Here is a 26696-nt window from a genome sequence, read left to right as displayed (position 1 = left end):
CAATCAAGAAAATAATGCCTGGAGATCATGAATTCGCGAATTCTCGAATATATGGCGAATATTCGCCCAAATATTCGCGAAATATCGCGAATTCGAATATTGCCCCTGCCGCTCATCACTACTAATTAGAACTAGGACAGACCATTGGATCTTTTTCCCAAGTAATGGAAAGCCTAGACTTGACTCTACCTGGCTCATTCACATGTAGATATAGAGTTCTAGGGAGTATTGTGTGCCGTCATACAGTGTTTCTGTTTGCATTGGGGAAGTTATCTCTTCATATGGTATTCTTTAGAACATGGCAAGATTTATTTTACACAAAATCCATATGCATGTCCCCATGTGGAATCTGAACTGAAGGATCTGGAGCTACATTAGGGGCCTACTGATTTTTATGGGTGTCGTGTTATGGATCATTATGCTCATTATTTTGGTTGTAACTGCACTATGTATTCAATTATAAGACAATGCTAGACTAAAAAATAGTTTTTTGCTCTGACTTTGTTACTTTTAGAGAAGATCCAAAGAGAGATTGATAATGTAATCGGCAAAGATCGCTGTCCATCAATGGAGGACAAGAGTAAAATGCCGTACACAGAAGCTGTAGTGCATGAGATCCAAAGATTTGCCGATATTGCTCCTACAGCAGTCCCTCATTCTGTCAGCAAGAACACAACCTTCAGAGGATTTGACATTCCAAAGGTATCTGGAATAATAAAGCTTGTTCTTGTAGAGGCCACTAAGTTGGCATAGAGAGTCTAATAGGCCAGGACGTGCACTCTAGGTAAGATGAAATGTAAATAAGCTCTTTGAAGAGCAAAAGCTATCTAGTGTAATTGATTGGATGAATATCCTTTAAAACAAAACCAAAATCTTTTTCATAAGAAAAAGACAGAAATCCACAGACAGTTCAAATTTTATCCCTTATCGGTGGAGGCCAGGGTACTGGTTTGGCTGGGTGAAATGCCTTATTCAAACCTTTGACTACTCTTGTATTAAAAAGCATGTATGCTTCATGGCTAAACAGGCAACACTACCTGCAAAGGGTAATAGAAGGTCTGCTAATCTTCTCAAAGTGTCTTGGTTCAATTCTTCTTATAAACTACCAACCAGGCTCAACTTTTAACACTTAAGATTTTCTAGAGCTAAATATATCATATATTTACTTTCAGGGAACCCTGGTACTTCCAGTCCTGACCTCTGTCTTGAAAGACCCAAAACAATTCAAGAACCCAAATGAATTTGATCCTGGACACTTTCTCAGTGAGAATGGTTGCTTTAAGAAAAATGATGCATTTATGCCATTTTCTACAGGTAAGACATTATAAGCTTAATATTAATCTGGGTTTGCTATTGGAAAATATGTTGAGGACAAACAGTACATGGTGTGAACATAAGCTGTGTTTAGGAAGACCAAACCTTGACTTGTATTGCCAAGGAACTTGCTGTCTTGACTCTTCTTTACATATTTACATTAAGTAAGTAAAAGCTATCACATAAAACACAAGAATGGTTACTAACATTTCACATAGCTTTGCATAAATCATTGGTAAAAATGACCACTAGTGTTGATCGAGCACCAAAATGCTCGGTTGCTCTGGTGCTCGAGCAATACACTTTGCGATGCTCGGGTGCTCTACAGAGCACCCAAGCACAATGGAAGTCAATGGGAGAAACCGAGCTTTAAACCATAAACCCCCTGCTCTGAAGAGGGAGTGGTGCTGGGTCCCGCTTGAGGTCTATGCAGAAGATCGCTGTACAGTGAGGGAATCCCCCAGTGTGTGTCTGCAGCTTAGGAGTCCCTGCTCTGACTCCATATATATGAGGCATGGATCTCGGAGGAATTCAACACCTGTGACGACAACGTTTAATTGAATTTCCTCATGACAGCCCACACATATCCGCCACCACCCAGAACAAATAATGATCCCTGTCTTATGTAACTATAGCGGCACAAAAGGCCTTTTCTGTCCGGTGAATGCCTAATGTTTGGGGTCACGGAGGAATTCAACACCTGTGACGACCACGTGTTATCGAGTTTTAATTATTATCATTTGGGGTTTTTTCAAGAGGAGGGATTTCGTTAGCCATGTTTTTAATCCAATTTTATATTTTTTGTTCTTTTAAACATATGTATTTGACATGTATTTTGTACTGGCCTGCAGTAAAGTTGATATCCAATATGCGTCTAATATACCTCCAGCCACATAATCACTTGTTCTTTTCTGTACATTGAATGAATAATATTGTTACCCAATAACCGTCTAATATACCTCCAGCCACATAATCACTTGATGTTTTCTGTCTGGTGTCCACTAGCCTGCAGTAAAATTGATATCCATCGACCGTGTAATAAACCTCCAGCCACATAATCACTTGATCTCTTATGTATGTTGATTGCATAATTTTTGGGGCCTGTAATCTAACTGGCCAACAGTAATATTATTATACGGTGACCGCCTAATGTACCTCCAGCTACATAATTAATCACTTGATGTGTTCTGTAGGGTGAATGCCTAATGTTGGGGCCTGTACTCCACTGGCCTGCAGTAAAATTAATTTCCAATGACCGTCTAATATACCTCCAGCCACATAATCACTTGATATTTTCTGTACGGTGAATGCATAATTTTTGGGGCCTGTAATCTAGCTGGCCAACAGTAAAATTGTTATACTGTGACCGCCTAATGTACCTCCAGCCACATTATCAAGTGTTCTTTTCTGTACGGTGAATGAATAATTTTTGGGGCCTGTAGTCCACTGGACTGCAGTAAAATTGATATCCATTGACCGCCAAATATACCTGCAGCCACATAATCACTTGATGTTTTCTGTCCGGCAAATGCCTAATGTTTGGGGCCTGTACTCCTGTGGTCTAAAAAAACATTTTTATAGGCTCCAGCAGGGCACATTTTTGACGGTTTCTCTTTAAAACGCATAAAAATGGCTCTGATTAAAATACATATTTTTTGTGGGAATTTATGCCATTGATCCCCCTCTGATATGTCACTGTCCATGTTGTGGGATGATTTGTGCACTTCTAGTAAGTATTTGGTGGCTGCAAATATGACCTGAAGTTTTTTTTTAGGTTCGCCTGCCATTAAAGTGAATGGGGCCCACCCGCGAACTTGCGGTTCACGAACATTTGATCGCGTTCCTTGTGCTTTGTGGTAGCAAATAGCTTTAACCTGAAATGGTGTAAATAACAAAAAAAAAAATCATACTTACCTCCTCCATTTGCTTGAGACGGGCCATCCACTGCCATCTTGATTGAAGATCTCAGCCGAAATCCTGTCCGATAGATCTTCAATTCAAGATGGCGGTGGCCGGCGTGTCGCGAGCAAATGAGGCAGTAAGTTTGATTACATTTTTTTTATGTTAATTTTACCCTGTTTTTACACTCAGATGCAGCGATCATATATGCACGTGGCAACTGAGAGGTACAATGATGGGGAGCGGTGCTATTGCAGCTTACTGTCATTGCACCCACTACTTGAAAAATGCACTTCGTGATGAAGTAATTTGTCACAGAGAAAAAAAAATTGTAAAGTTCGGCGAAGTAGCCGAATCAAATTTACTTAAAATTCACTCATCTCTAGTCATGACAATCCCTTTCATAAATAATAAAGACAATAGGAAGAAAGATGTTAACTATCTGCTAATAGAAGGGCTCTTTCATATAGACTTTTGGAAATCATCACACAATACTAATGTGGCAGAGCTAAATTTGTGCTTAAACTCTTCTGTGCAATTTTATAATTTATTGATGAAAGTAACTAGTCAGGTTTAACTGCAATTCTTTGGAAAACTATAACAAGCAGAGACTTTATGGCAAATTAAGTGACAATTTCAACCTTGTTGCTTGGATGATCCTGTTTTCTCAGGCAAACGTGTGTGTATGGGAGAAGGCCTGGCTCGCATGGAAATCCTCCTGTTTCTAATCACCATACTGCAAAAGTTTACCTTGGAGCCTATAATAGACAGAAAGAATCTCAGCATAAAACCAGAGCCCAACACCAACGCTTCAAGACCTTATCCATACCAGATGAAGGTTGTGCCTCGTTCCTGAGTTGAAGATGAACTTCCTGCATAAAGGAAACCTACAAGATCTAGAATTTATAAATGAAGACAGCTCTAATTTTTAAAGACTATCAATTGCAAAAATAAAAAAAGCAACGTTATTGCAAAGTTATTGCAAACTTTCAAATATTCTTTCTTTATTTTTAGCACTGGTCATATCTGGATGAATGTACACCGTGTGATCAAATTCTCATATTTTGTAAATATTTTGTGTTAATAAAAAATTGGACTGTACTGTGTATTTTGTCTTTATCGGGTACTTTCTTAACTAAGAGTACATTCACTCAACAGTGGAAAACTGATGTGTAATTTTGAAATCAATAAGCCAATTTTTATCTGTCGTTTAGATAGATGTACACCCATCTAATGGCTGTTAAAAATGGGTACATGAGTAGCACAGAATGCAGAGAGTTAAAAAAAATTACCTCACCTATGGCACTTGGGGAAAACCTTGTTCTGCACTGGAGGCAGAAGGACCTGACACTTCTAATGTTGTGATATCACATGATCACACTGGGAACATGAGGTCCTGATGCCTCCAATGAGAATCAAGTGTTCCAACATAGGTGAAGTGAGTATTTTTTGTTTTAAAGTTTCTTGCCACTAACTATACTGTGGGCACAACTGGGGACTATTATAGGTTCTGGGGTAACCATTTGGAGCTATAGATACCGAGGCAAAACTGGGGTCTATTATTTATACTGGGGATAATACTGGGGGCCATTATTTAGACTGGGGGCACTACAGAGGGGCATTATTTATACTGGGGCCACTATGGGAGGGGATATAATATATTCTGTGGACACTGCAGGAGGTGGCAATTTTAAACAAAAGCCAATGAAATTCATCTATTTTAATGTCAATTTTTAACTGATGCAAAATGGACAAAAATAGATGCACACATTGATACAAAATGGCCTTGAAAAATTTAGGGCTCCACATTTATTAAGACTGGTGTTTTAGACGCTGGTCTTAAGAAACCCCTATGCTGATGGTGTATCCTCCGAAGTTATGAAGAGGCGCCGGCCTCCTTATAACTTCAGTGGATCCACCGCCATTTCTAAATGTAAGACAGCTTCCTTGCTGTCTTACATTTAGACCTTTTTCTAGACCCAAAAACAGGTGTGGGAAATGAAAAATGAGACGGGCCTGACGGCCCTTCACCGCACAGGCCCAGCCATTGTTCCGCCATCTGCACCTAAAAAAAAGCCACATATCAAAAGTGGTTCCTGTGGCGCTGCAACTCGTTTCATAATAGATGCCAAATAATAGATACAGCAGCCTTTCCTAGTCCCCAACATGAAACCCTTCATTTTCGTAAACTACTAAGAATATTAGGTGTTAAACCCCACAGCAACCCTGGAATACTATGGAAAACAGTCATCACAATTAACCTCTTCATTACTTAAAAAATACTGAGTATTTTCTATTATAGACCACTAGAAATAAATCACTAAACCACCGTACATACAATGTGTGATGTAATCCTGTACATGCAGAAAACTGTCAAAGTCAAATAAAATCATATGTCTATAAAAACCTTTATTTTCCCCTGCTTTTCATAAACGCCATACATAAATTACTTGTCCAGTACACATATAGTGCAGAAATGACCCCTATATGACGATTTAACCTTCTACAATAAATATAATGGGAAAATAAAGCTGCCTAAAATAGTAGATAACTAATAATAATAATAATAATAATATACTAGGGCAGGGCTGGACAACCTGTGGCTCTCCAGCTGTTGTAAAACTACAACTCCCACCATGCTTTGCTGTAGGCTGATACCTGTAGGCAGTCTGAGCATGCTGGGAGTTGTAGTTTTGCAACAGCTGGAGAGCCTCAGGTTGGCCATCCCTGTACTAGGGCATGGCATTAATATAATGTTTTACTAAGATTGCTTGACATGTTTTGCAATGCATCAAGTAAAAACACATGCAATGTAAGTTTGACATGCCTCACGCATCACACACAACCTGAGAACTGACACAGATTTTTACGACAGTTTTGCTCAATTACATATATACAGTTTTTAAATATATTTTTGAAAATTGTGTCTGCTGTGCGAAATCCTGAAAAGTGTAATTTGATTGTATAAACTTTATCTAGTCACCTTCAGATCATAATAGTGTACATGTCAGCTTCCTAAATCTTCACTTCCATCTTCATGCTCCCTCTACCTTCCATTGTTTACAATGAAAACCACTGGGTGGTTATAGTTAATGGGGCATTGCCAGAATGCAGAGAGATACTAGTGCTAGTGTGAAACTATGCTGGTATGCTTATAGCTATTATGCAGACCTCCATATGTGCCTCCATGGTAGCAACCTAAAAATAAACCCTCTGTAATCTGATCCTACAGTCGTGTTACACTATTCCATCTGCCTCCCTACTTTTTTTAGGTTAGCAATATAATTGTTATGCACCTTTTGCACCAAAAAATACCTAATTTAACAAAAATTTGAAAAAAATTTGCAAATTTCAAAGTTTCAGTTTCTCTACTTCTGTAATACATAGTAATACCCCCAAAAATTGTGATGACTTTACATTCCCCATATGTCTACTTCATGTTTGAATTGTTTTGGGAATGATATTTTATTTTTTGGGGATGTTATAAGGCTTAGAAGTTTAGAAGCAAATCTTGAAATTTTTCCGAAATTTACAAAAACTCAATTTCTAGGGACCAGTTCAGGTCTCAAGTCACTTTGCGAGGCTTACATTATAGAAACCACCTAAAAATGACCCCATCTAAGAAACTACACCCCTCAAGGTATTCAAAACTGATTTTGCATACGTTGTTAACCCTTTAGGTGTTGCACAAGAGTTATTGGCAAATAGGGAGGAAATTTGAGAATTTCATTTTTTTGTCTAATTTTTCATTTTAACCCATTTTTTCCACTAACAAACCAAGGGTTAACAGCCAAACAAGACTGTATCTTTATTGTCCTGACTCTGCCATTTACAGAAACACCCAATATGTGGCCGTAAACTACTGTACGGCCACACAGCGGGGCGTAGAGTGAAAGGTGCGCCGTTTGTTTTTTGGAAGGCTGATTTTTATGGACTGGTTTATTTACACCATGTCCCATTTGAAGCCCCCTGATGCACCCCTAGAGGAGAAACTCCCTAAAAGTGACCCCATCTAAGAAACTACACCCCTCAAGGTATTCAAAACTGATTTTACATACGTCGTTAACCCTTTAGGTGTTGCACAAGAGTTATTGGCAAATGGCGATGAAATTTGAGAATTTCATTTTTTTGCCTAATTTTCCATTTTAACCCATTTTTTCCACTAACAAAGCAAGGGTTAACAGCCAAACAAGACTGTATCTTTATTGCCCTGACTCTGCTGTTTACAGAAACACCCCATATGTGGCCGCAAACTACTGTACGGGCACACAGCGGGGCGTAGAGTGAAAGGTGCGCCGTTTGGTTTTTGGAGGGCTGATTTTGCTGGACTGTTTTTTTGGCACCATGTCCCATTTGAAGCCCCCCTGATGCACCCCTAGATTATAAACTCCATAAAAGTGACCCCATCTAAGAAACTACACCCCTCAAGGTATTCAAAACTGATTTTACAAACTTTGTTAACCCTTTAGGTGTTGCACAAGATTTAATGGAAAATAGAGATACAATTTCAAAATTTCACTTTTTTGGCAGATTTTCCATTTTAATATTTTTTTTCCAGTTACAAAGCAAGGGTTAACAGCCAAACAAAACTCATTATTTATGGCCCTAATTCTGTAGTTTACAGAAACACCCCATATGTGGTCGTAAACAGCTGTACGGGCACACGGCAGGGCGCAGAAGGAAAGGAACACCATATGGTTTTTGGAAGGCATATTTTGCTGGACTGGTTTTTTTGACACCATGTCCCATTTGAAGCCCCCCTGATGCACCCCTAGAGTAGAAACTCCAAAAAAGTGACCCCATTTTAGAAACTACGGGATAGGGTGGCAGTTTTGTTGGTACTAGTTTAGGGTACATATGATTTTTGGTTGCTCTATATTACACTTTTTGTGCGGCAAGGTAACAAGAAATAGCTTTTTTGGCACCGTTTTTTTTTGTTATTTACAACATTCATCTGACAGGTTAGATCATGTGGTAATTTTATAGAGCAGGTTGTCACGGACGCGGAGATACCTAATATGTATACAATTTTTTTTATTTATGTAAGTTTTACACAATGATTTCATTTTTAAAACCAAAAAAATGTTTTAGTGTCTCCATAGTCTAAGAGCCATAGTTTTTTCAGTTTTTGGGCGATTATCTTAAGTAGGGTCTCATTTTTTGCGGGATGAGATGACGGTTTGATTGGCATCTATTTTGGGGTGCATATGACTTTTTGATTGCTTGCTATTACACTTTTTGTGACGTAAGATGACAAAAAATGGCTTTTTTTACACCGTTTTTATTTTTATTTTTTTACGGTGGTCATCTGAGGGGTTAGATCATGTGATATTTTTATAGAGCCGGGCGATACGGACGCGGTGATACCTAATATGTATACTTTTTTTTTATTTATGTAAGTTTTACACAATGATTTCATTTTTGAAACAAAAAAAATCATGTTTTAGTGTTTCCATAGTCTAAGAGCCATAGTTTTTTCAGTTTTTGGGCGATTATCTTGGGTAGGGTATGATTTTTGCGGGATGAGATGACGGTTTGATTGTTACAATTTTGGCGTACATGCGACTTTTTTGATCACTTTTATTACCTTTTTTGGGAAGTAAGGTGGGCAAAATTTCAATTTCATCATAGTTTTTTATTTTTTATTTTTATGGCGTTCACCGTTCGGGTAAAGTAACATGACCGTTTTATAGATCAGGTCGTTACGGACGCGGCGATACCAAACATGTGTAGGGAATTTTATTTTTTTCATTTTTTATCAGTGATAAATGTGTTTTTTGATTTTTACTTTTTTTTCACTTTTATTCACTTTTTTTTGACCCAGACCCACTTGGTTCTTGAAGATCCAGTGGGTCTGATGTCTGTATAATACAGTACAGTACAATATATATTGTTCTGTACTGTATTTTACTTACACTGAACAGATCTATGCCTTTCAGCACAGATCTGTTCAGCACCATGGACAGCAGGACGCCTGAGAGGCGTCCTGTTGCCATGGGAACCTTCCCCGTCTGCTCAGTACTGCTCAGAACTTCGCAGACGGGGAAGGGTAAGGAGGGGATCTCTCGGGGGGCTCTCTGGGGGCTCTCTCCCTCCCCATCGGGGGGCTGCAAAGGCACAGCAGCCCCCCGATGGGAGAGGGAGGGAGCTCCCTGCGCTGATAACCTTTTCCATACAGCGGTCCGTACGGACCGCTGTATGGAAAGGGTTAAACGGCTGACATAGCATCGCAGATGTCAGCCGTTTATACCAGGGTGCCAGCAATGTGCTGGCACCCTGGTATCCCCACTAGACACCAACGATTATACAAGGGGTGGCGGGCGGGGGATCGCGATCCCGCCTGCCGCACCGCCCGCCTCCCGCACCGCCCACACCGCCCGCAACCCTCCCCCTGCACCTCCCGCCACCATCAAAATCATTCGGGGGTGCAGGGGGGGGTGAATAAAACTTTTTTTTTAGGCATATAAAGTTTCTGATCCCCGCGGTCAGGGACCGCGGGGACCAGAAACTTCAGAAATCGCAGCAAACCGCAGGTCTGAATTGACCTGCGGTTTGCCGCGATCGCCGACATGGGGGGATCACGGGACCCCCCCGCGCATTTAGCCTAGGTGCCTGCTCAATGATTTGAGCAGGCACCGGGTTCCGATCACTGCCAGCCGCACGGCAGTGATCGAAAATACACAGGGCGTACATGTACGCCCTCTGTCCTTAAGTACCAGGGCACAAGGGCGTACCTGTACGCCCTATGTCCTTAAGAGGTTAAACACCCTGAAAGACCAGGCCACTTTTTACACTTCTGACCTACACTACTTTCACCGTTTATTGCTCGGTCATGCAACTTACCACCCAAATGAATTTTACCTCCTTTTCTTCTCACTAATAGAGCTTTCATTTGGTGGTATTTCATTGCTGCTGACATTTTTACTTTTTTTGTTATTAAATCGAAATTTAACGATTTTTTGGCAAAAAATGACATTTTTCACTTTCAGTTGTAAAATTTTGCAAAAAAAACGACATCCATATATAAATTTTTCTCTAAATTTATTGTTCTACATGTCTTTGATAAAAAAAAAATGTTTGGGTAAAAAAAAATGGTTTGGGTAAAAGTTATAGCGTTTACAAACTATGGTACAAAAATGTGAATTTCCGCTTTTTGAAGCAGCTCTGACTTTCTGAGCACCTCTCATGTTTCCTGAGGTTCTACAATGGCCAGACAGTACAAACACCCCACAAATGACTCCATTTCGGAAAGTAGACACCCTAAGGTATTCGCTGATGGGCATAGTGAGTTCATAGTGGGTTGAGAATCTACAAGGAGATTTATCAGTATGAGGACGATCCAGAGTTCGTGGAAGCATGGAAACAAATGCATGCTGATTTTTCCATGGAGATTATGAATCTAATTCTATCACGTGATGAGAAAGAGTATCAACGGGTTAGTAAAGACCTTGAAAAGGCGCAAGCAGAAATCAAGGCAAGAATGACAGCTGCACAATACGCCAACTTTGAAAAGAAGCTAAACAACAAATTAGCCGTCACCCAAATTGATATAAAAGAGAGAAAAAGGGACAAATTCCTTCGTGATAAAACGGACTATGAAACCGATAGAGTATTTGATTGGAATAGAAACCGCAGTCGCCCAAGACGCAATCCACGTCGCACTCGCAGCGATTTTTGGACCTCGGACTCTGATGCCAGTCAATCTGAAACCAGATCCACTGGACCTGCTGCGCGACCCGCAGACCAACCCCCTTTAGGAGGAGAATCCGGAGGGGACGAGGCCGTCGCAAGGGGAAGAAATGTCCAAGCACGCAGGTCCACGAGGAGACAACGCCAGGTTACCTGGAGACAATGACTATTTCCGACCAACTTCCATTCACATCGGATCCCAGCAACATAGTCATTAACCTCACGCCCCACGAGCTGTCCCCTGGCTGTGTCTCACTCCTGAGGTCGACCTATATAAGGCCGTATGCAAGCTTTTCCTTAAAAAATTGTTTGCAGAAAAATGCTCCATACGCCCTCCACCCTTACCTGGTGAGGTCCCGGCCCACATGACAACTACTGAGTTCCATTTGTACCCCAGATTCGATGCAGACGAGCTGTCATGCATCCAGCTCCTGGCAGATATTGATAATGAGGACACCACCGTTCCACAGTCCCAGACATATTTTACGGGAGGCATCAGGTCCACGTTTTTGCCCCCCATGCCGACGGGCTCTTCCATTGACCTATTTTATAAGCAAGTTCTTAGGGATGTACGTGCACTGGTTTACCCAGTTGCACCCCCTAATATTACCCAGGAGGAGAAGACCGCCTTACACTGGCTATGCGGTCTTGAAGATGTGGTCATGTGGACAAGGGGGGCAACGTGGTCCTGATGTCTAGAACCTACTATCTTGAGGAAGCCTCTAGGCAGTTAGACGACACCACCGTCTACCAAAAGCTCAGTGAGAACCCTGTCCCATCCATCCTTTCCAGGGTCCATTCTCTCCTTTCTAGTTATGTCGACCAGCAATTTTTGCCTAAAAGCATCATAGAGAAGCTTGTCCCCAAATTCCCTAAGTATCCAGCTTGGTACTTTGTGCCAAAAGTACACAAGTCCTTATCGCACCCTCCAGGGAGACCCATTATTGCCGGTATGGGGTCCCCGACAGAACCTATTTCGAAATATATAGATTGGTTACTTAGGCCTCTTTTAGTGGGTACCCCCACGTATCTCAAGGACACCGGGGACTTCCTCCGCGCCGTCAATGATATTGAATGGCGGGAGGAATTCCACCTTGTGTCCTTGGACGTGGAGAGCCTCTATACCCGTATCCCACATGATGCTGGCCTCAGAGCCATTGCGTCAGTTCTTGCCCGTACGGACAAAAATACAGTGTTCTCTCATTTTGTACAGGAGTCTTTCCATCTGGTACTCAGTAATAATGTCTTTCAGTTCAACCGCCAATGGTACCGCCAGATACAGGGTACTGCAATGGGCACACCTGTGTCATGTACCTTTGCCAACCTGTATCTGGCGGTATTTGAGGAGACTTACGTATTCTCCTTGGGTAATCCCTTTCTCCCATATATCCATAGGTTCCTTAGATACGTGGATGATGTGTTCCTGGTCTGGTCGGGCAGCGAAGAGCAGTGTGGGCTTTTTGTGCAGTACCTTAATGATATTAACAGCATGAACATGAAGTTCACCTTCAACTTCGGGGGGCAGTTGTCTGGATTTTCTTGACGTAAATGTCTCCATCGTTGATGGTCATCTGCACACAACAGGTTTTCGTAAACCCACTGCCAAAAATTCGCTGCTCCACCAGGCCAGCTCGTCCGGTTGCGTAGGATCAATAGCACCGACGCTGACTTTTACAAGCAGTCATATCAACTTGTGGGTAGATTGCTGGAGAGGGGTTACCCAAGGAGAACCGTATTGGATGCATTGCATCGAGCGGCTATTCGCCCTCGCTCTAGTCTCCTCGGAGACAACATAGGCGGAGATAACATAGGCGGAGATAAAGACGAAAAATTTGCTTTCGTCTTTAAATACAGTCCCGTAGCCGACATTATCAAACGGGCAGTACATAATAACTGGGACCTTCTGAAGCATGATTCATCTTTGGGCACAGTAGCATCCAGCAAACCGCTCATTACCTTTAGGAAATGCCACACTTTGAGGGACAAATTGGTCCACAGCGCTCTTCGGCCACCTAAGAGGTCTGACTGGTTGCAAAGCAGAATCCCCATAGGCAACCACAAATGTGGAACCTGTTCATTTTGCCATCTGAATTCTCAAGCAAAAAGTCTGTCTCTAGGGGGCGTCACACACAAAGTTACACAGTTTATCAACTGTCGTACTCCCTTCGTGGTATATGTCCTCTCATGTAGTTGCAACATGTTCTATATTGGAAAAACAATCAGGCCAATGCTTGAACGGGTACGTGAGCACATTAATTCCATCCGTACCGGACGAGGCTCTCCCCGCTTAATTGAACATGTATGTACAACTCACAATGGTGATCCCTCTGGCCTCTCCTTTGCTGGCATTGAGGCCGTGGGACCCATCCCTCGGGGAGGTGATCGCCACCGCCTCTTGCTGCAACGGGAGGACAGATGGATCATCAGGACCAATGCCATGGGACCCCATGGACTCAATGACAAGAACGAAATGGCTGTCTTCTTGTGACCTTATTGCCCCGCCATCCACCTATCGCCGCTATCTCCATCATCATACTCTAAAAACATTTTTGATTATTCACATCCCCTTTTTCTTGAGAATTCCCCACATAGCCTCTTTCCCACGTTTACCTTCCAGGTATATAAGATATCTAGATAATTATCAACGTCCTCATACATGATTCGGCCCATGAAACTTGTCGCGTAATATAAGAATGAGTACCTTAGTTTTCGCATCAACTTTTGCATTGTTTTGCTAATTGATACTTTTTGTACAAATGCCTTGTGTCTCTGTTTATATCTGTTTTGCAGCTGCACACAGGGGAGGTCTGGGATCACCACAGTGACGCCCAGCATTTCTCCCTATAAAAAGGTTTACCTGTGCACCTGCATGTCATATCCGGCCTGAAGAAGCGCTATCTCTGCGCGAAACGGCCGTCGCCGCCGACGCACATTGTAGCCATCCCGCTCCCCTGCCTGTGCAGTATGCCGCTCGACTTGCAATAAAAGCAACTAGCAACGACCTTTGGTGAGTGCCGCGTCTCTCTCTACATATTCATTTTTTATTTTTTGTCACAAGTTAGCGGAAAATGATGATTTTTTTTTTTCTTACAAAGTCTCATATTCCACTAACTTGTGACAAAAAATAAAAACTTCTATGAAATCACTATGCCCATCAGCGAATACCTTGGGGTGTCTTCTTTCCAAAATGGGGTCACTTGTGAGGTAGTTATACTGCCCTGGGATTCTAGGGGCCCTAATGTGTGGTAAGTAGTTTGAAATCAAAATCTGTAAAAAATGGCCGGTGAAATCCGAAAGGTGCTCTTTGGAATGCTGCAAAAAAGTGTCACACATGTGGTATCTCCGTACTCAGGAGAAGTTGGGCAATGTGTTTTGGGGTGTCATTTTACATATACCCATGCTGGGTGAGATAAATATCTTGGTCAAATACCAACTTTGTATAAAAAAATGGGAAAAGTTGTCTTTTGCCAAGATATTTCTCTCACCCAGCATTGATCACCCCCCTATAATGCTCCATTCAGATGTCCGTATGTGTTTTGCGGATCCGATCCGTGGATCCGTAAAAAACATACGGACATCTGAATGCAGCCTTACAGGGGGGTGATCAATGACAGGGGAGTGATCAATGACAGGGGGGTGATCAGGGAGTCTATATGGGGTGATCACCCCCCTGTCATTGATCACCCCCCTATAAGGCTCCATTCAGATGTCTATATGGGGTGATCACCCCCCTGTAAGGCTCCATTCAGACGCCTGTATTTGTTTTGCGGATCCGATCCATGTATCAGTGGATCCGTAAAAAACATACGGACATCTGAATGCAGCCTTACAGGGGGGTGATCAATGACAGGGGGGTGATCAATGACAGGGGGGTGATCAGGGAGTCTATATGGGGTGATCACCCCCGTCATTGATCACCCCCCTGTAAGGCTCCATTCAGTCCGTATGCGTTTTGCGGATCCGATCCATGTATCAGTGGATCCGTAAAAATCATACGGACGTCTGAATGGAGCCTTACAGGGGGGTGATCAATGACAGGGGGGTGATCAATGACAGGGGGGTGATCAGGGAGTCTATATGGGGTGATCAGGGGTGATCAAGGGTGAATAAGGGGTTAATAAGTGACAGGGGGGGGTGTAGTGTAGTGGTGCTACATATTACTGAGCTACCTGTGTCCTCTAGTCGTCGATCCAAACAAAAGGGACCACCAGAGGACCAGGTAGCAGGTATATTAGACGCTGTTATCAAAACAGTGTCTAATATACCTGTTAGGGGTTAAAAAAATCACATCTCCAGCCTGCCAGCGAACGATCGCCGCTGGCAGGCTGGAGATCCACTCTCTTACCTTCCGATCCTGTGAGCGCGCGCGCCTGTGTGCGCGCGTTCACAGGAAATCTCGGCTCACGCGAGATGACTCGTATATGCGTCGCTGAGCGCAGGGCTGCCACCGCGATACTGCGTTAGGCCTCTTTCACACTTGCGTTGTCCGGATCCGGCGTGTACTCCACTTGCCGGAATTACACTCCGGATCCGGAAAAACGCATGTGTACTGAAAGCATTTGAAGACGGAACCGTCTTCCAAATGCGTTCAGTGTTACTATGGCACCCAGGACGCTATTAAAGTCCTGGTTGCCATAGTAGGAGCGGGGAGCGGGGGAGCGGTATACTTACAGTCCGTGCGGCTCCCGGGGCGCTCCAGAATGACGTCAGAGCGTCCCATGCGCATGGATGACGTGATCCATGCGATCACATGATCCATGCGCTTGGGGCGCCCTGACGTCACTCTGGAGCGCCCAGGGAGCCGCACGGACTGTAAGTATACCGCTCCCCCGCTCCCCGCTACACTTTACCATGGCAGCCAGGACTTTAGCGTCCCGGCAGCCATGGTAACCATTCAGAAAAAGCTAAATGTCGGGTCCGGCAATGCGCCGAAACGACGTTTAGCTTAAGGCCGGATCCGGATCAATGCCTTTCAATGGGCATTAATTCCGGATCCGGCCTTGCGGCAAGTGTTCCGGATTTTTGGCAGGAGCAAAAAGACCAGCATGCTGCGGTATTTTCTCCGGCCAAAAAAGGTTCCGTTCTGGAACTGAAGAAATCCTGATGCATCCTGAACGGATTTCTCTCCATTCAGAATGCATTAGGATAATCCTGATCAGGATTCTTCCAGCATAGAGCCCCGACGATGGAACTCTATGCCGGAAGACAAGAACGCAAGTGTGAAAGAGCCCTTAGGCGGTCCGGAGGTGGTTAAATCCAGCCTACCGTAGTGCTCAGAATAAGGGTCCATTCACACGTCTGTTGTTTCTTTCCTGATCTGTTCCGTTTTTTGCGGAACAGATCTGGACCAGTTCTGTACCCATTCATTTTCAATGGGTCCTGAAAAAAATCGGACAGCTCAATGTCAGATTTTTTTTCAGGACCCATTGAAAATGAATGGGTACAGAACTGGTCCAGATCTGTTCCGCAAAAAATGGAACAGATCAGGAAAGAAACAACGGACGTGTGAATGGACCCTAAGGGGTTAAGCTGGGTGGACATATTCTTGGAACAGTCAAAGAAATATTTGATGATCAAAAAGATCTTCAATTAACATCAAATCTATGTATTCAAAGTGTAGACAGGCACACTTCATTTGGAACAATCCAGAGACATTGAACTTATGTCTGCCATATACTCGTTTAATATATCTAATATAAAAGTATTATTAAATTATAAAGATATAAAAGTAAAAATAAATACAAATAAAATAAGTGAAAGTAAGAACGCGCACTTAAAATATGCCAATGTCCCTCTATTCGCTGTATATGAGGTAGATCTGTTGAATCTCTCTTCGTTTCCACATAAACATCCAATAGGAGACTATATAAAATCAGCTAAATAATTATTAGGAACACCATACTAATACGGTGTTGGACCCCCTTTTGCCTTCAGAACTGCCTTAATTCTACGTGGCATTGATTCAACAAGGTGCTGATAGCATTCTTTAGAAATGTTGGCCCATATTGATAGGATAGCATCTTGCAGTTGATGGAGATTTAATGGGGGGTGCACATCCAGGGCACGAAGCTCCCGTTCCACCACATCCCAAAGATGCTCTATTGGGTTGAGATCTGGTGACTGTGGGGGCCATTTTAGTACAGTGAACTCATTGCCATGTTCAAGAAACCAATTTGAAATGATTTGAGCTTTGTGACATGGTGCATTATCCTGCTGGAAGTAGCCATCAGAGGATGGATACATGTTCTCATTCTTTTTACGCCAAATTCGGACTCTACCATTTGAATGTCTCAACAGAAATCGAGACTCATCAGACCAGGCAACATTTTTTCAGTCTTCAACAGTCCAATTTTGGTGAGCTCGTGCAAATTGTAGCCTCTTTTTCCTATTTGTAGTGGAGATGAGTGGTACCCGGTGGGGTCTTCTGCTGTTGTAGCCCATCCGCCTCAAGGTTGTGCGTGTTGTGGCTTCACAAATGCTTTGCTGCATACCTCGGTTGTAACGAGTGGTTATTTCAGTCAACGTTGCTCTTCTATCAGCTTGAATCAGTCGGCCCATTCTCCTCTGACCTCTAGCATCCACAAGGCATTTTTTCCCACAGGACTGCCGCATACTGGATGTTTTTCCCTTTTCACACCATTCTTTGAAAACCCTAGAAATGGTTGTGCGTGAAAATCCCAGTAACTGAGCAGATTGTGAAATACTCAGATCGGCCAGTCTGGCACCAACAAGCATGCCACGCTCAAAATTGCTTAAATCACCTTTCTTTCCCATTCTGACATTCAGTTTGGAGTTCAGGAGATTGTCTTGACCAGAACCACCCCCCTAAATGCATTGAAGCAACTGCCATGTGATAGGTTGACTAGATAATTGCATTAATGAGAAATAGAACAGGTGTTCCTAATAATTCTTTAGGTGAGTGTATGTAGTCCCTATCTATTATATTTCATCCTTATTACCTAATTGGATGTCAATGTTGGTATTCCACTGATATTATAGTTCAAAAGATATATAGTTCAAACTTATTTTCAAAATATGATAGTATTGTCCCTCTATTTTCAAAATAATGCACACTTGTCAGCAATATGTAGACAAATCATCAGTTCCATCAGTGTTATTGTACACATATATACTTCATATATGTTCCCAATGTATTAGTTTTCGGGTTCACTTTTATACTAATGATAATATGTTCTAGCAATATATGTCCAGCTGTGATCATGAGTTTATACTCACAGTTTTCAAATATTTTAATGCTATCCACGTAGTGTCCCACGTGATAGCTACAGCGCTCACCTCAGGAGCAGCGTCTCTGTCTCCAGTACGGACAGCGGTACCTGTATCGCGATTGCAATTGCAATTGCTGGTTCCCGCATCCCATTTGGTACAGTGTGCTATGTCTTGGCTGCACAGACCTTCACAGGGTAACTCACGTGGTACCTGTGGAGTGCTCCACACTTCATCAATAATTGTTCCAACAACCAGATATTTCCTCAATAGGTAAATGGGTTATTTTAGTGGATCCTGTATTCTGTAAATAATACCAGATGCATTTCTGAGTTATGCGTTTCGGAGTTTATACCTACTTTCCAGTCCCATCTAAAACCCCAACTGGATTTCTTATTACTTAATTCACTCTTTATTCACATATTTCTCCATATATTTGAGTCAGATTTTATAGAATTTTGCTTTAAAGCATGGTAGTATTATCGTTCTTTAATGATTGGTAATATGGTGTCTATTTCCTTCAAAACATTTAAGTAAAACGCATTGTGGTTTTGATGTATCTTTGATGCGTTTTTCTTTGTCTACACATAAATTTTTTTTTAATATAGTTGCTTCTCTTTTAGTATAATAGCAATCCTCATTTACTATTTCAAATAATGTGTGCAAACATAAAACAAATAGTGAAAATAAAGATGAAAATGCAAGTAAATTTAAAATAAAAAAATAAGAAAATATATAAAAACTACATAGATAACATCTCAAGTGGAGATAACAGACTTTTTTGGAGATAACCTACTTTTTTGGTTAAGGTAGCAAAACATGATGTATAACACATTCTAGTGTTATTAAATTTTTCTTCTATTATTTAGTTTTTTAGATCTTCCTTACATCTCCCTGTTGTTTGTAGGTATTTCTTATCTGGTGAAGAAGCATGTGCTGGAATGGGGGCCTCCCGCCGAGGGGAGATCGGGATGCTGGCAAAAACAGCCTGACTCCGATGTCCCGTCAGTGAAGGGCACCCACCCATCTGGAAAGCAAAGAGTTCCAGGTCTGCTTTAAGACCTCCAGGTAACAGTCTGTCGATACAAAAAATTCTTCTAGATTCTTAACAGAACATCCGTGAAATGTGATCTTCTCCTTTTCAATGTTCTACTTTTTGAAAGGCCGTGAAGGTTAACCCCGTTGTGTCACTACCAGAGCTTTGAGACGTTCTCACAGCTCTGTTTCTCCACCCCTGTGATGATGTCACTACTAGAGCTTGGAGGAGTTCTCACTGCTCTGTTTCTCCGCCCCTGTGATGAGGTCTTTACTCCCAGCTGTTCCTCCTGCGTTTAATTTCCCTGCCTTTAAATCACCCCTCCTCCTATTGTAGGGCGTGGATTATATTTCTCATTTCAGTTGTAGCTCTTGCTTGAGTATCTTCACTTGTAAGCTATCAGTTCACTGGACCTGTGTTCTGCTGCATCAAGCACTCCGGATATTGCCAGCTGTCCTCGGATCCGTCTTCTCTGCGGCTCCAGCTCCTTCAGCTAAGTGTGCAGACATTGTTGTGTACCTGGTTATTTTCTGACTGGATCTGAGGTGGCCACGGTTCCCTCCATATACTGAGCAGGGCACCGGTGGCCGTGCCCCTTCCACTATTGTAGGGGTTACAGTGGTCATCAGTCTTAGGTACGTGGGCATGCCTCGTTCCACCATTTGGATCCGGGCATGTGCTTTAGCAGCATAGGGAGAGCTTTGAGGGTCTGACAGGGGTCACCCTATATCCTCCCTAGTTTGGGTCCGGTCAGTAGCTCTTTTACTGTGTATGCTCTTGTTGCTCACAAACAGCCGTGACATTATAATCCACCAAAACCGTCCTTTTTGACATGGATCCGCTTTCTGGCCTGGTTGACCGCATGCAGGGTCTTTCTTTGGAAGTAGCGGATCTCCGTCAATCTATGACTCAGCTTCAAGCATTGGGCTCTGCTCCGGCGCATGGAGTCTGTTGCGAGCCAAAGGTCTCACTTCCGGAGACGTTCTCCGGGGGCAGTGAGAATTTTGTTCGCTTCAGAGAGGCATGCAAACTCCATTTTTGCTTGTGTCCCCACTCCTCTGGTAAGGAGGAGCAGAGGGTGAGGATTGTCATCTCCCTGCTCAGGGGTAATGCTCAGACTTGGGCTTTTTCGCTGCCATCAGGGGATCCCTCCCTTCGATCCGTGGAAAGATTTTTTGTGGCCCTGGGGCAGATATATGATGACCCGGATCATGTTGCTCTGGCCGAATCTAACTTACGTGTTTTATGCCAGAACAAACTGTCTGCGGAGCTTTATTGTTCTGAATTTCGGAGATGGGCAGCTGATTCAGGTTGGAATGATGCTGCACTCCGGAGTCAGTTCTGTCATGGTCTCTCAGAGAGATTGAAAGATGCGTTTGCTTTCCATGAGAGACCAACGTCCTTAGAGTCTGCCATGTCATTGGCGGTACGCCTTGACAGGCGTCTAAGAGAAAGAAACGAGACCTCTCTGTCCAGCCATTGTCAGTCTAGGGGCAATGGTGCGGACTCATTTAGTATGCAGGGGCCTCATCCTGTCTCGCTCCCCTCTGAGGAGGAGCCCATGCAGCTAGGTCGACTTGCCCCTGATAAAAGAGGATTTAGTCCTCAGAGTATGGTGTGTTTTTGTTGTGGGGGCATAGGTCATTTGGCAAATGTTTGTCCGTCTAGGAGATTCTTGAACTGTACTAAGAGCGATAATAAGAGAAAAACCTCAAAAGGTAAATCATCAAATTCTGCTTCATCTGCTACTTTGGGCAAAGTTGATGTAGGAATTGGTGCTTTTCCTCTGACCTGCAGTTCCCGTTTTCTCCTGTCTGCCAGGGTGGCGCTAGAGAGCAAAGTCATTTCTTGTGAGATTTTTGTCGATAGTGGAGCGGCCGTCAATCTTATTGACACTCAATTTGTAGCCATGCATGGTTTTCAGGTTTGCACATTAGAAAAGGATATACCTGTTTTTGCTATTGACTCTGCTCCACTCTCACAGAGATCTCTGAAGGGCATTGTTCACAATATCCGGCTAGCTGTAGGTGACACTCATGTGGAGGATATATCTTGTTTTTTCCTTAACGGATTGCCTTTTCCTCTAGTTTTGGGGTTACCCTGGCTCACTAGACATAACCCCACTATTGATTGGCAAGGAAGGCAAATAAATGAGTGGAGTGACTTTTGTAGAGAGAATTGTCTCACAGCGACTTTTGCAGAGGTGTCTACTAAAACTGTGCCATCATTTCTCTCTGATTTCTCGGACGTGTTTTCCGAGAGCGGTGTTCAGGAGCTACCTCCTCACCGGGAGTTTGACTGTCCCATTAACCTGTCCCCCAAGCTGCCAAAAGCACGCCTCTACAATCTCTCACAACCGGAAAGAATCGCAATGCAGACCTATTTCTCCGAGAGTCTCGATAAGGGGCATATTCGTCCCTCAAAGTCACCTGTTGCCGCGGGTTTTTTTTTTGTTAAAAAAAAAGATGGCTCTCTGAGACCTTGCCTAGATTTTAGGGAGCTGAACCGTATCACGATTCGCGATCCCTATCCCCTTCCTCTGATCCCGGACCTCTTCAACCAAATTGTTGGGGCCAAGGTGTTTTCCAAATTGGATTTGAGAGGCGCGTACAACCTGGTCAGGGTCAGAGAGGGGGATGAATGGAAAACGGCCTTTAATACCCCTAACGGGCATTTCGAGAGTCTCGTTATGCCTTTCGGCCTGATGAATGCTCCGGCCGTCTTTCAGCATTTTGTTAATAGTATTTTCTACCATTTAATGGGGAAATTTGTATTGGTGTATCTTGATGATATTTTGATTTTTTCCCCTGATGTTCAGACCCATCAGGATCATCTTTTTCAGGTTCTGCAGATTCTGCGGGAAAATAAATTGTACTCCAAGCTGGAGAAATGTCTTTTTATGGTATCGGAGATTCAATTTCTGGGTTTTCTCCTCTCTGCTTCTGGTTTTCGCATGGATCCGGAGAAGGTCCGTGCTGTACTTGAGTGGGAGCTTCCTGAGAATCAGAAGGCATTGATGCGCTTTCTGGGTTTTGCGAACTATTACAGAAAGTTCATTTTGAATTAGTCCTCTGTTGTCAAACCCCTTACTGACATGACAAAAAAGGGGGCGGATTTTTCCTCTTGGTCGGAGAAGGCGCTTGCAGCCTTTTCTAAGATTAAAGAGAGTTTTGCGTCTGCTCCCGTCTTGGTGCATCCCGATGTTTCCTTACCTTTTATTGTTGAGGTGGATGCTTCCGAGGTGGGTGTGGGTGCAGTTTTGTCCCAGGGCCCTTCTCCTGCCAAATGGCGACCTTGTGCCTTTTTCTCTAAAAAAACTCTCCCCGGCAGAGAGAAACTATGATGTGGGAGATAGGGAGTTGTTGGCCATCAAGTTGGCTTTCGAGGAATGGCGCCATTGGTTGGAGGGGGCCAGGCACCCTATCACCGTTTTTACCGACCATAAGAATCTGGCATACTTGGAGTCGGCCAGGCGTATGAATCCGAGACAGGCCAGATGGTCTCTGTTCTTCTCCAGATTCAATTTTGTCGTTACATTCCGCCCTGGGATCAAAAATGTGAAGGCTGATGCTCTCTCTCGCTGTTTTCCGGGAGGAGGAAACTCCGAGGACCCGGGTCCCATTTTGGCGGAGGGGGTAGTTGTTTCTGCTCTATATTCCGATTTGGAGGCCGAGGTCCAGGCTGCCCAGACTGAGGCACCTGCCCGTTGTCCTTCTGGGAAGCTGTTCGTGCCTCCTGAGCTATGTCACAAACTCTTCAAGGAGCATCATGATAGGGTTCTTGCTGGTCACCCCGGGAGTAGAGCCACGGTAGATCTCATTGCACGGAGATTTTGGTGGCCGGCTCTTCGTAAGTCGGTGGAGGGTTTTGTGGCTGCTTGTGAGACGTGCGCTCGCGCTAAGGTCCCTCGTTCACGGCCTTCAGGTTCCCTTCTCCCGTTACCCATACCTTCCCGTCCTTGGACACACCTGTCCATGGACTTTATCACGGATCTTCCTCGTTCCTCGGGGAAGTCGGTGATCCTGGTGGTGGTGGACCGTTTTAGCAAGATGGCTCATTTCGTACCTTTCCCTGGTTTACCCAATGCTAAAACGTTGGCACAAGCTTTTGTCGACCATATTGTTAAATTGCACGGCATTCCCTCTGATATTGTTTCCGATAGAGGCACGCAGTTTGTGTCCAGGTTCTGGAAGGCTTTCTGTTCTCGCCTGGGGGTTCGGCTGTCCTTCTCTTCTGCTTTTCACCCGCAGTCGAATGGTCAGACTGAGCGCCTCAATCAGAATCTGGAGACATATTTGCGCTGTTTTGTGGCAGAGAACCAGGAGGATTGGTGTTCATTTCTCCCTCTTGCTGAGTTTGCTCTGAACAACCGTCGTCAGGAATCTTCTGATAAGTCACCATTCTTTGGTGCATATGGGTTCCATCCGCAGTTTGGGACATTCTCGGGAGGGGCTCTTTCTGGTTTACCTGAGGAGGAGAGATTTTCCTCGTCTTTGTCTACCATTTGGCAAAAGATTCAGAGTAATCTTAGAAAGATGAGTGAGAAGTATAAGCGTGTGGCTGATAAGAGACGTGTGCCTGGTCCGGACCTGAATGTGGGTGATCTGGTGTGGTTGTCTACAAGAAATATTAAACTGAAGGTTCCCTCCTGGAAATTGGGTCCCAAGTTTATTGGGCCATACAAAATCTTGTCAGTCATCAATCCTGTTGCCTTCCGTCTTGATCTTCCACGGGTTTGGAAGATACATAATGTATTTCACAGATCTCTCTTAAAACCATATGTCCAGCCCACGGTACCCTCCTCTTTGCCTCCTCCTCCGATTTTGGTTGATGGCAATCTGGAGTTTGAGGTTTCCAGAATTGTGGACTCTCGCATTGTCCGCGGTTCTCTTCAGTACCTCGTTCATTGGAAGGGTTATGGTCCTGAGGAGAGGATGTGGGTTCCGGTGTCGGACATTAAAGCCACTCGCCTCATCAGGGCATTTCATAGGGCTCATCCTGAGAAGGTGGGTCCTGGGTGTCCGGAGTCCACCCGTAGAGGGGGGGGGGGTACTGTCACTACCAGAGCTTTGAGACGTTCTCACAGCTCTGTTTCTCCACCCCTGTGATGATGTCACTACTAGAGCTTGGAGGAGTTCTCACTGCTCTGTTTCTCCGCCCCTGTGATGAGGTCTTTACTCCCAGCTGTTCCTCCTGCGTTTAATTTCCCTGCCTTTAAATCACCCCTCCTCCTATTGTAGGGCGTGGATTATATTTCTCATTTCAGTTGTAGCTCTTGCTTGAGTATCTTCACTTGTAAGCTATCAGTTCACTGGACCTGTGTTCTGCTGCATCAAGCACTCCGGATATTGCCAGCTGTCCTTGGATCCGTCTTCTCTGCGGCTGCAGCTCCTTCAGCTAAGTGTGCAGACATTGTTGTGTACCTGGTTATTTTCTGACTGGATCTGAGGTGGCCACGGTTCCCTCCATATACTGAGCAGGGCACCGGTGGCCGTGCCCCTTCCACTATTGTAGGGGTTACAGTGGTCATCAGTCTTAGGTACGTGGGCATGCCTCGTTCCACCATTTGGATCCGGGCATGTGCTTTAGCAGCATAGGGAGAGCTTTGAGGGTCTGACAGGGGTCACCCTTTATCCTCCCTAGTTTGGGTCTGGTCAGTAGCTCTTTTACTGTGTATGCTCTTGTTGCTCACAAACAGCCGTGACACGTTGGATCTTTGTTATGAAACTGTTTAAAATGTTTAGATAAAGAGTGTTTTTTGAATCAATTTCTAATGTTTATGATTAGAGTTGAGCGGACACCTGGATGTTCGGGTTCGACGGGTTCGGCCGAACTTTGGAAAAAAGTTTGAGTTCCGGACCCGAATATGACCCGAACTTGGCCCCGAACCCAAACCCCATTGAAGTCAATGGGGACCCGAACTTTTGAGCACTAAAATGGCTTTAAAAATGTCCTGGAAAGGGCTAGAGGGCTGCAAATGGCGTCAAAATGTGGTTAAGAGCATGGCAAGTGCTCTGCAAACAAATGTGGATAGGGAAATTACTTAAAATAACATAAAATACGTAAAAATAAAAAATAATAATCTTGATCTAGGAGGACCAGGTCCATATGGAGTAGGAAGTTGAGGAGGCGGTGGATGTGGTGGTGTAGGTGGAAGCGGCGGTGGAGGAGGAGGAAGAGGTAGCCTACACTGGTTTTTGGTTTTCAATTTTATTTTTAAAATTAGTGTACACCCCAAAACATTGGGAAATATAACCTGTGATAACCCCCTCCAGTCGTGCTAAACACACGTTCAGACAATACACTGGCTGCAGGGTAGGCCAGCACCTCCAAGGGGTAAAGGGCAAGCTCAGGCCATGTGCCCAATTTGGAGACCCAGAAGTTGCAGGGGCTGACCCCTGTCAGTCAGTTTGTGTAGACGTGTGCACACTTAATGCCCCACCATGTCTCCCCGTGATGTTCACGATCCAATTTGAGATCTGCTCTATCAACTTTCTTTTATGCGCCTACCATGGTGATCACGGGTGGCGGGGAATAAGGGTTCCAGGCCAGAGAGGGAGCGTGAGAAAGAGAGACCACATCCAAGGGAGGATTTATTTTTTCAAATTTAAAATTATAGAGTTGAAATATGGGAGAAATTATTAAAGCATAAAAGTGTGACAACTTTTCAAAGTTTAAGCATTGAATGTAAGGATGTGGTGCGCATTAATTACTGAATCATTTATGAAATTTTTAATTTCATTCCCTGTCACCTATGCATAGCAGGTGTTTATTCACATCTAAAATTGTATAATGTCAACCAAGAATGTAACAGAAAAATTATTAAAATTTATTAAGCTGTCAACTAGGTAGAGGAGTAGTGTTGATCACGAATATTCGAATTGCGAATTTTAATCGCGAATATCGGCACTTCGAGAATTCGCGAATATTTAGAATATCGCTAAATATATTCGTAATTGCGAATATTCAATTTTTTTTTAAATACCAGTTCATGCGAATTTTTATGCGAAAATTTTATGCGAATTTTATGCGAATTTTCGCAATCAAGAAAATAATGCCTGGAGATCATGAATTCGCGAATTTTCGAATATATGGCAAATATTCGCCCAAATATTCGCGAAATATCGCGAATTCGAATATTGCCCCTGCCGCTCATCACTATAGAGGAGGGGTATATTACACCCAAAAACTGGTGAATTTCACCAGAATATATAACTGACAATTTTTTTCTGTTTAACCTGTCTACTAGGTATAGCAGTGGTACTATACACCCAAAAATTTGTTTATTTCGCCAGAAAATGTAAATGACAATTTTTTTATTTTTTAACCGGCTTACTAGGTTCAGCAGTGGTACTATACACGCAAAAATTGGTTATTTTCACCCGAAAAAGTAAATGACAATTTTTTTATTTATTTTTTAACCTGTCTACTAGGTATAGCAGTGGTACTACAGTCGTGGCCAAAAGTTTTGAGAATTAGATAAATATTGGAAATTGGAAAAGTTGCTGCTAAAGTTTTTAGAATAGCAATT

At 43.4% G+C, this 26696-nt stretch overlaps 1 protein-coding gene across 2 annotated transcripts in view; it reads left to right on the top strand.

The window, feature by feature from the left end:
• Nucleotides 1–26696, top strand: part of LOC121009408 (cytochrome P450 2A13-like) — a 210177-nt gene that overhangs the window by 15476 nt on the left and 168005 nt on the right. The window contains exons 7-9 of one of the 2 annotated variants that reach the window (XM_040442516.1): nucleotides 515–702; nucleotides 1173–1314; nucleotides 3885–4119. The exons of the other annotated variant lie outside the window; for it this stretch is intronic. Of the exons in view, the coding sequence (XP_040298450.1) occupies nucleotides 515–702; nucleotides 1173–1314; nucleotides 3885–4069 (515 nt within the window). The 3' untranslated portion in view covers nucleotides 4070–4119. Of the gene's footprint in view, nucleotides 1–514; nucleotides 703–1172; nucleotides 1315–3884; nucleotides 4120–26696 lie in introns of those variants that run through there. 2 annotated transcript variants of the gene reach the window in all.

Source organism: Bufo bufo, chromosome 8 (genome assembly GCF_905171765.1).
Source record: "Bufo bufo chromosome 8, aBufBuf1.1, whole genome shotgun sequence".
In the NCBI taxonomy this organism is placed as follows: Eukaryota; Metazoa; Chordata; class Amphibia; order Anura; family Bufonidae; genus Bufo; species Bufo bufo.
The sequence above is the reverse complement of the archived record's forward strand: the minus strand, read 5'-3'. Positions and strand labels throughout refer to the sequence as shown.